Source organism: Pongo abelii, chromosome 9, assembly GCF_028885655.2.
Source record: "Pongo abelii isolate AG06213 chromosome 9, NHGRI_mPonAbe1-v2.0_pri, whole genome shotgun sequence".
Taxonomy (NCBI): domain Eukaryota; kingdom Metazoa; phylum Chordata; class Mammalia; order Primates; family Hominidae; genus Pongo; species Pongo abelii.
The window spans coordinates 127450505-127461525 of record NC_071994.2 but is presented as its reverse complement, the minus strand read 5'-3'; the positions used below and the strand labels follow the sequence as shown (position 1 = coordinate 127461525).

The 11021-nt window shown below is 35.8% G+C and overlaps 1 protein-coding gene across 1 annotated transcript; it reads right to left on the bottom strand.

Annotated features, from left to right (window-relative positions):
* Nucleotides 1-218: 218 nt before the first annotated feature.
* Nucleotides 219-1226, bottom strand: LOC100450519 (putative olfactory receptor 8G2). The gene has a single exon (XM_009247196.3). The coding sequence runs from the start codon at nt 1191-1193 to the stop codon at nt 219-221; it is 975 nt and encodes a 324-aa protein (XP_009245471.3). The 5' UTR covers nt 1194-1226.
* Between the last annotated feature and the right edge of the window lie 9795 nt (nt 1227-11021).

The following is an 11021-nucleotide window of genomic DNA, read 5'->3' as shown; positions in this document are numbered from 1 at the left end:
TTTAAACCTCAACAGTTTTGATTTTACTTTTAGTATTTCTCCACACATACTCATTGGAATATAAGTTCGATGGAAGTAGACCGGAGGAATATTTTGAAGATGTGTTACATAAAAGAGCATCACTAAATTTTCATAAATCTCAACAATAAATCTAACATATTACACATCTAATCAAACTGAAGGCCTATTTTGATATGACAACATGACAATAATTGGATTCATGAACATGCTTTTCTGTCCAGAGTTTTCTTCAGGGCAAATTTGACATCCTTATTTCTTAGGCTATAGATCAGGGGGTTCAGCATGGGCACAACAGTAGTGTAAAACACAGAGGACACTCTCCCCTGGTCCATGGAGCTGACAGATGATGGCTGCAGGTACATGAATGCTGCAGATCCAAAGAAGACAGCAACAGCCGAGATGTGGGAGCTGCAAGTGCTAAAGGCTTTGGACCTGCCCTCAGTGGAGCGAATGCGGAGGATACTGGCAATGATAAATATGTAAGAAGCAAGGATGGTTAAGGCAGGGGTCAGGATGTTAAATGCACTCAAGGCCAGAACCAGGAATTCATTGATGTAGGTGCTGGAGCAGGACGGCCCCAAGAGAGGGAAGAGATCACAAAAATAATGGTTAATCACATTAGTCTTGCACAAAAAGAGTCTCAACATAAAACTGGTGTGAATTGTAGATCCAAGGATGCCTAAAATGTAAACTCCCACTGTCAGCCAGATGCAGAGGTGATAGGACATGATGACATTGTACAGCAAGGGGCTGCAGATGGCAACATAGCGGTCATATGCCATTACAGCCAACATGTGACACTCTGCAATAGCAAAAATGAGGAAGAAGTAGAGCTGAGTCATGCATTCAGGGTAGGAGATGATGTTCTTCTCTGTCACAAAGTTCACCAGCATTTTGGGGGTAATGACAGTGGAATGGCAGAGATCAATGAAGGACAGACTACTGAGGAAACAGTACCTGGGGGTGTGCAGGTGCGAATTGAGCCCAATCAGTGTGATCATGCCCAGGTTGCCCACCACTGTGACCACATAAATTCCTAAGAACAGGAGGAAGAGGGGCAGCTGGAGCTCTGGCTGTTCTGAGAGCCCAGCCAGAATGAACTCAGTCACTGAGGAATGGTTTTCTGCTGACATTTTCCTTTGGTCAGTTTCTGCAGAGGAAAGAAAAACCATGGTGTTTGTAGGGATTGAGTTGCTATTCTCTTTTTGGAGGAGGGTATCCCATGCTGAGGATTCATTATTTAGATGACATTTGGTTTGTATATAATAATTTAACTCTGGATAAATTAGCTAAGTAATATTTTTGTTAATTAAATATTTTATAGCTTAATATCAAATAGTTGCTTTTTATATAAAAATATTTTGGCCATGATTATTATCTTTTAAGTATTTTAATTGCTACTCTTTGGTTTGAACATTCCAGTGATTTCAAGTCAATTTTTCTGAGTTGTTTTTCACACACTTAAAAACTTACAAGGGCTAATGAAAATGATGGAAGCTGGCTGAGCTGCCACTGGGAGAGAGCAGACCTGCATTCAGTACAGTGTCCTTTATTAACGAGCAGAGAAGTTCTGCCAAGGGTAACATAGGTGCATTATGGCTACATCTTTGGAGGATTTTAATGATAATCAGGCAATTTAGGTTTCTATTAAAAATTATCAGATTTTCAATATTATTATTAAAATGCAATGGCACCAACAAGATTCATGGTGCAGATCTACCAGTGGAATTGTCCCACTGCAGCAGTGTTATGGCTCTTGGACCAAATATTACACCTCTGCCTTTGTTGGAGGAAAACAGTGGGAGGAGTGGTTAAATGAAAAATCCGTAATATCAAAGTGCCTGTGTTGATATTCTGATCCTCTCATTTACCAGTTGATAAGTGTGGACAAGTAAAATAACATCATCATCTAATTAGCAGATGTTTAGCACTCTGAAAATGACAAAAATAATTGTTTTCATTGTTGTTACATCATCCATCAATTGGAAAATGAGGGACATTTATATACTTCAAAATACAAAAATAGTAATCATGATGTTCACACATTTTCATTAATCTCTTTCCTCTTTCTTTAATTAGGAGTGTGCAAAAGATGGAGTTATAAAATTAGAAAATATATAAATGCAGCCCGTTATGCACTAAACAAAAGATTTTGTCATTTGATACATTAATGTAAAATTCCAAATAAGTCATACTTGAATTTTAAATAAAGTAGAAACACAAAATCTAAAATCTTCTATCTCACACCCATGCAAACAAGAATATTGAAATAAATCTTAAATTTAGCATAAACATAAACTATTAAACTTTAGGAAAAAACACTAGAGGAAAATTTCAATATAGTGGAGTAATCCAATTAGATTCCTTAGGACATATATGCACACATGAACTAGCCATGTAACACTGATAAATCCTCTTTTATCCAAATTAAAAGCACATCTCCAAAGGTACCATTAAAAAAGAACAAGATTATGTCCATTGCAGGGACACGAACGTATTATCCTTAGCAAACCAACACAGGAACAGAAAACCAAATACCACATGTTCTCACTTCAAGTGGGAGCTAAATGATTTGAACACATGACCACTTGGACACATAGAGGGGGACAACACACACTGGGGCCTATCAGAGGGTGGAAGGTGGGAGGAGGGAAATATCACGAAAAATAACTCATGGGTACTGGGTTTAATACCTGGGTGATAAAATAATCTGTACGACAAACTCCCCTGACACAGTTTACCTATGTAACAAACCTGCACATATACCTCTAAACTTAAAAGTTAAAAAAAAAAAATTAAGAGTAAGCCACAAAAAATACGTATATCTGACTATGGCCTCTTATGTAAATATATACAAATAATATCAACATGTCAATGATACAAAGACAATAGACCAAATTAAAATATAAGGAAAGTATTTGTATAGATGATATATGACAGAAGATATGTAAATAGTTGATAAGCACGTAAAAAGATACCAAATTCATTATTCATCAGGAAAATTACATACCACTACACATCCATATTGAAATGGCTAAAAATTATAAAAGAAAAACAAAATAAACAAAAACTTACAGTTCCAAAGTTTGTCAAGGATATGGGATAACTCAAGCTCTCATACATAGCTGGTGAGGAGAGGTGTAAAACCGTACAACTACTTCGGAGAACTGCTTTGCAATATCTTAGAAAGTTAATCATATACTTAGATTATAACCCAACAATTCTGTTATTCAGGGTTTACTCAAGAGAAATGTAAACATGTATCTACACAATGACATGTACAAACATGTACATGGAAGCCTTGTTACTAACAACTTCAAACTGGAAACAACCCAAATATTCATTCATTCATTTATTCAATAACCATTCATTTATTCAATAACCATTGAATAAATAAATGAATTGTGGGATTTGCATAGAATAGAACACTACTCATCAATAACAAGGAATAAATCACAGATATATGCAACAATATGGATTAATCTTCAAAACATCATGTTAAGCAAAAAGCCAGACAAAAAAGAGCACATATTGTACAATTCCGTTCATATGAACTTGTAGAACAGCAGAACTAATTTTATGGTGATAGAAATGAGGTCAGTAGCTACTGTAGAATGACTAGAAAGGAGCATGGGAAATCTTCAGGGATGATAAAAATGTTTCAATAAGGAAGTGTTGATTTCACCAGTTTATAGTGTATGCATCTGTCAAAACTCATTTAGGAGTTTTACACTTAAAATGGGTACTTTTATCCTTAATGTAATCTAGATAAAATTACATTTTGATATACTCTTATAAAGTATTAAATATGATAAAATAAATTAATAAAATTATTTTCAAAATAAAAACCCTAATAAAGAATTGGCAAAGATAAAGGAGGTCTGAATGAGAGTCATAAATTTGAAGATAATCATATGTATGTATAGCTGTATACACATACACACACACACAATCTTACGGCATGCAACAACTAATGACACATATTCTTTTTAAGGTCACATGGAACCTTTACAGAATTATTTATATGCTGGTTCATAAAGCAAGGTACAATATCTTCCCAGACATTTTCACTGTTCTTCACATTTAAGAATGTAATAACACCAATCTTACAGATTTTTTCTGAAATATAGAAAAAGCACATAGAAAATATCCAAAAGTAATAATAAATAAAAAGCCTCTTAGCAAACTAGGCATAGACAGTAAGTTCTTGGAGCTGCCTAAAAAGCACATATAGCTGCCAGGCGTGGTGGCTCATGCCTGTAATCCCAGCACTTTGGGAGGCCGAGGCAGGTGGATCACTTAAGGCCAGGAGTTTAAGAGCAGCCTAGCCAACATAGTGAAACCCCTCACTACTAAAAATACAAAACAGTCGCTGAGTGTGGTGGTGCACACCTGTAATCTCAGTTGTTGAAGAGGCTGAGGCAAGAGAATCGCTTGAACCTGGGAGGTGGAGATTGCAGTGAGCCGAGATAGCGCCACTGCACTCCAGCCTGGGTGACAGAGCGAGACTCAGTCTCAAAAATAAAAAAATAAAAAAAAGTATGAATATCTATGCTACCTCTTGCAATTCTCCAGACCTAGTTCACATTTGGTTCCTTTCCGTTTCTGGAATATGTCATATTCTCTTAGCTATCTGAACTTTTATTTGTGCTTCCTTTCAGATGAAATAGTCTTACTAAATCCCATCCCTCAATTGCCTGGTGAAATTGTATTTCTTCCAAGTCTCATTTAAAAATTACACCATCAGGAAGACATTTGCAACTCATTGGAATAGATTGACCTTCCTAATACAAGCTTAGAAAGCAACCTATTATTTCTAACACAATGCAATTGTACACTGTGAGCTAAACTATAAGACAGATGTAAGACTAACCTAAACTTCTCTTCTTTAACCCAAGTAACCAGCGTCTGACACATCAAAGGTGCTTAAAAATATTTTATGAGTGAATGAAAGAATGAATGAATGTTTTTGGAGGGATCTTTGAATTTTGACAACAATTACTTCGGGCCTAATAGTTTTAAATCACAAGTGTGAGATGACCACAGTCACCTTACCTCTGCTTGAGAACTGCAATGCCAAATTTTACCTGCAACTTACTCCCTTTGACTTGGAAAAGAATGGCACTAATGCTGGTGTTGGGTGTTTCTACTATCTTTTGTGCTGAGAAAGAGGACAGGGCACGTTCCTCAGTCTGGCCTCAGAAGCTGGTCTACATCACAAATCAGCATCCACAATTGTAACCTTTCATTTTTTTCTGCAGCACCAGAGAAGCAAATATCCTTGCCTTTGACAGTCCCCTGAGCAGTTCTGATAGCTGTGCTATAAAGCTATGTCCTTGGTTTAAATACATCAGGTACCAAATAACATGGAACAAATATTCCACAAAGATTTCCATTTCTCAGGGAAGCTAGCTCTTGAGAAAAGAAGCAATTACAGTTGACTCTCTAGTGGCCTTTTTTTTTTCCTCAAGTGAGATTATCTGCCAATCCCAAACTTATCAATTAGTGATAAAGTTTTGTGTGCAGGGAATACCTGAGCATTTTGTTAACATATAGACACTGATCCAGCAGGTCTGAGTGAAGTCTGAGATTCTTCATTTCTTATAGCCAGTGCTATTGGTTCACAGCCTATACTATGATTAGCAGGTTTCAGTGTACCAGGCATATCCTGACAAGTTATCTTACTGTTAATAGGACTAGATAATACTAAATAACCAATTAAGCCACTTATTTCCTTGCACAAAAATGTTTATTTTATGTATAAATAGGTAATATACTTGATTCAAAAGTAAAATCTATATATACTTGGATTTTAAGAGTTACACGGTAAGAATTCATAATATTGATATAGTACTTAACTTTTTTAAGATCCCTTAATAATATTTTTCCTGCATTAATTTGAATATTTAGATATTTTATTTTTAGCTTCCTATGTTCCATGTTCCTTCTTATTTCTTATATATTTTTTCTGTTTTTCTCTAACATAGGAATAATTGGATACAGTCTTCACAGAATAAATCAAGGTAAATTTGGACACTCATATCAAAGTAGAGATAAATACATTAGGTTCACTTCTATTTAAAGAAGTCTATGATTGGACTACATTCATCTTTCTCAATTATTACTGCATATTTAAAACCAAGGGATTTTTAAAATACAATATTAGATGTCCTCCCCATATCACTTAAATCAAAATCTTGGGATCTGAAGTCAGATATCGGTATTTCTTAAAAGCTTATCACACTGGGGATCCTCTTCAAATGCAGATTCTGATTTGGTAAGTTTGATACATAGCTTCAGATTTGCACTTTTAAGCATCTGTCAAGTTTCGCCAATGCTGCTGGCGTATGGACCACTCTGAGAATTGAGGTGTTCCATGATATCTCATATTAAATCCTTCCCACAAAAATTTTTTCAGAGTGCAGCAAGTTCTTTCATGTCATGTATCAGAGAGCTTCCATTTAGCTTTAGAATTACAATGCCTGCAGGATTCTGAGATGTCTATAACAAATTATGATGTATTTGGATCTCCACTTCACAGGAGAGCAGACCATGACTGACTATTACATACACATGATAAATAATAGGAGTGAGAAATAGTTGAAGCTTGATTGAGATGATAAATGGGAATGCTATCAATAGGCCTTTTCATAACTAATAATACAATAATGAGAATCATTCAGAGACTGATTAAAACATGGTATTGGAATAAAACATTCATATAGACCTGAAATAAATTTGTACACCTGTAGTGAACTCATTTTCTACAAAGGTGACAAGAAGATACATTGGAACTAAAGGACATTCTTTTCAGGAACTGGTGCTGGGAAAACTAAATATCCACATGCAGAAGAATGAAACTTGACCCCTATGTTTTGCCATATGCAAAAATCAAATTAAAATGGATTAAATGCTTAAATCTAAGACCTCAAACTAGGAAGCTACTACAAGAATACATTGGAGAAACTTTCCAGGACATTGGAGTGGGAAAAGATTTCTTGAGTAATAACCCACAAGCACAGGACAAAGCAAAAATGGACAAATGGAATCACATCAAGTTAAAAAGCTTCTTCACAGCAGAAGACAATCAACAAAGTGAAGAGAAAATCCACAGAATGGGAGAAAATATTTTCGAACTACTCATCTGATAGTGGATTAATAACTAGAGTGTATAAGGAGCTCAAACAACTGTATAGGAAAAAAAAATCTTATAATCCAACGAAAAACGGGCAAAAGATTTGAATAGACATTTCTCACAAGAAGATATACAAATGGCAAACATGCATATTAAAAGATGCTCAACATCACTGATCATCAGAGAAACACCAATCAAAACTATAATAAGATATCATCTCACCCCAGTTAAAATGGCTTTTATCCAAAAGACAGGCTTAACAAGTGCTGATGAGGATGTAGAGAAAAGGATACCCTCGTACACTGTTGGTGGGAATGTAAATTAGTACAATCTTTAGGCAGAATAGTTTGGAGGTTCCTCAAAACACTGAAAATAGAACTACCTTACAATCCAGCAATCCCACTCGTAGTATATACCCCAAAGAAAGGAAATCAGTATATTGAAGAGACATCTGCACTTCTATGTTTACTGCAGCATGATTCACAATAGCCAAGATTTGGAAGCAACCTAAGTGTCCATTAGCAGACAAATGGATAAAGAAAATGTGGTACATATACACAACGAAGTACCATTCAACCATAAAAAAGAATAAGATTTTGTCATTTGCAACAAGATGGATGAAACTGGAGGTCATTATGTTAAGTGAAATAAGCCAGGCACAGACAGAGAAATTTCACATGTTCTCACTTACACATGGGAGCTAAAAGTTAAAACAATGGAACTCACGGAGATAGAGAGTAGAAGAATGGTTACCAGAGGCTGTGAAGGGTAGTAGGTGGGGTCAGGTGGGGGGGGGGCAGGGTTGGGAAAATGGGGAGGGTTAGTGGATACACAAAAAAGAAAGAATGGAAAAGACCTGGTATTTGCTAGCACAATAGGGTTACTATAGTCAAAAATAATTTAATTGTATATTTTTAAAAAACTAAAAGGGTATAGTTGGATTATAACACAAAGGATAAATGCTTGAGGTGATAGATAATCCATTTACTCTGATGTAATTATTATTTATTGCATGCTTGTTTCAAAATATCTCATGCAACCCATAAATATATACACCTATTATGTACCCACAAAAATTGAAACTTCAAATTAAAAAAAAAAAGGAGTGGTATCTTACAGTGACCCAGGGTGGTTCATGAACTACTTCTGTTTACTCTTCTATCTTTGTGCCTTGATTATAGTACCCTGAATATGACATGCTTTTTCCCTCTTCCTTGATAAAGCTACTGCCTTTTAAGTAGTCTATATTTTGTGTATGAGCTCAAGCCATATTGATTCAAGTGTCTACCCAACAGTGCTTTTTGGTTTGTCCTCTTTTAGCCTATTGGTATATATGACAGTCTGTTGGACAGAGTGCTAGACTGGGAATCATGCCTAAGACAAGAGTTATACTTGTAGCCATCTTCCCTTACTTTATATAAATGATGAAAATTAAGTGAAATAATAAATGCAATGGGTCCTTGAGAACAAATCTCTTACTGCATTGAATGAATGGATAATGAAATGTAAGAATGATAAAGACATATTGTACTAGTTGTTCCTATATTAGGAAATTATAGTGAACACTAAAACTTGTTATATTAGTTGAATAACACAGAACAGCATCAAAAAATATTGATCTGACAATAGCGAGTAGGTAATTTAAATTGGGGAGAGACACAGGCAATCGAGTAATTAGAATATCATGGATATTCACAGTTACAGGATGTTAAATGCCCAGAAGCAGAAAAGTAATAACTTGGGGGCAGAGAAGAGATTTTTTAAAGGAAAAATTGACATAAAATGGCAACTGTTTATAAATGATGATTCCAAAGAGTGTGAACCACATGGAAGCAATGCAACTTAGCAGAATTTTCAGCTGCCCCAATGATCTGCCTCATAAAAAGACACAGTGTTATTGGTATGACGATAAGACAATGTGTGTGTTTTTTATAAATTGTTGATATGAATTATAATAACATAAGTATCTATAATGCATCTCTATAATAAGACTAGAATAATTTTCTGGTTTTGCTCTGTTTTTCGTTGATCATTACAAATTTGAAAGATTTTGGTTATGTTCATTATAATAAATGAAATAAAAGTGAAACTGTCATGAAGCTGTCCAGAGCACAGTGACACAATCATGTAGGGAACATGTCATAGGGAACAGGGGAAGCTTGATTTGCAGACAGAAATTCTCTAGAGTCCTTAGACCTACTCACAATTACCTGGACCAAGTATCACTTTGAATAATGTCAAAAGTCCTTGAGCCAATCTTTCCAGTCTCAATGTCATATTATGGTTGGAACCCTGAGCAGTCACTCAAATAAATGTTTAATTTTTTCATCTTTAAAAGCATAATAATACTAAGGCTTTCCCTGAAGTAATACTGTAAATGTTAAATAGAGTGACCCATTTAGCTGGGTGCTTGATATTTCATAAACTTTCAATAATATATGTTATTACTATCATTCTAATTACCATCATCATTATCATTGTTGTCATTGTTGAGGTTGTTGTCTATATTATAATTAAAAGATAAAACTAGGGGCTGAGAGTGGTGGCTCAAACTGGTAATCCCAACACTTTGGGAGGCCGAGGTGGGCAGATCACTGAATGTCAGGAGCTGGAGACCAGCCTAGCCAATATGGTGAAACCCAATCTCTACTAAAAATTTAAAAATTAGCCAGGCATGGTGGCACATGCCTATAATCTCAGCTACTCAGGAGGCTGAGGCAAAAGAATTTCTTGAACTTGGGAGGCGGAGGCTGCAGTTAGCCAAGATCGAACCACTGCACTCCAGCCTGGGTGACAGAGCTAGACTCCATCTCAATAACAATAATAAATAAAACTAGGGCATGTGTCTTTATAGCAGCATGATTTATAGGCCTTTGGGTATATACCCAGTAATGGGATGGCTGGGTCAAATGGTATTTCTAGTTCTAGATCCCTGAGGAATCACCACACTGACTTCCACAAGGGTTGAACTAGTTTACAGTCCCACCAACAGTGTAAAAGTGATCCTATTTCTCCACATCCTCTCCAGCACCTGTTGTTTCCTGACTTTTTAATGATTGCCATTCTAACTGGTGTGAGATGGTATCTCATTGTGGTTTTGATTTGCATTTCTCTGATGGCCAGTGATGGTGAGCATTTTTTCATGTGTTTTTTGGCTGCATAAATGTCTTCTTTCGAGAAGTGTCTGTTCACGTCCTTCGCCCACTTTTTGATGGGGTTGTTTGTTTTTTTCTTGTAAATTTGTTTCAGTTCACTGTAGATTATGCTGCTATAAAGACACATGCACATGTATGTTTATTGCGGCACTATTCACAATAGCAAAGACTTGGAACCAACACAAATGTCCAACAATGATAGACTGGATTAAGAAAATGTGGCACATATACACCATGGAATACTATGCAGCCATAAAAAATGATGAGTTCATGTCCTTTGTAGGGACATGGATGAAACTGGAAATCATCATTCTCAGTAAACTATCGCAAGAACAAAAAACCAAACACCACACATTCTCACTCATAGGTGGGAACTGAACAATGAGAACACATGGACACAGGAAGGGGAACATCACACTCTGGGGACTGTTGGGGTGGGGGAGGGGGGAGGGATAGCTGTAGGAGATATACCTAATGCTAAATGATGAGTTAATGGGTGCAGCACACCAGCATGGCACATGTATACATATGTAACTAACCTGCACATTGTGCACATGTACCCTAAAACTTAAAGTATACTAATAATAAAATAAAAAAAATAAAAAAATAAAAATAAAACTAGGGATACTTTAAACCTCAAAAGTCTTTTGATTTTATTCTTTCCATTTCTTTACATATGCTCATTGGAATATAAGTTTGATGGAAGTAGA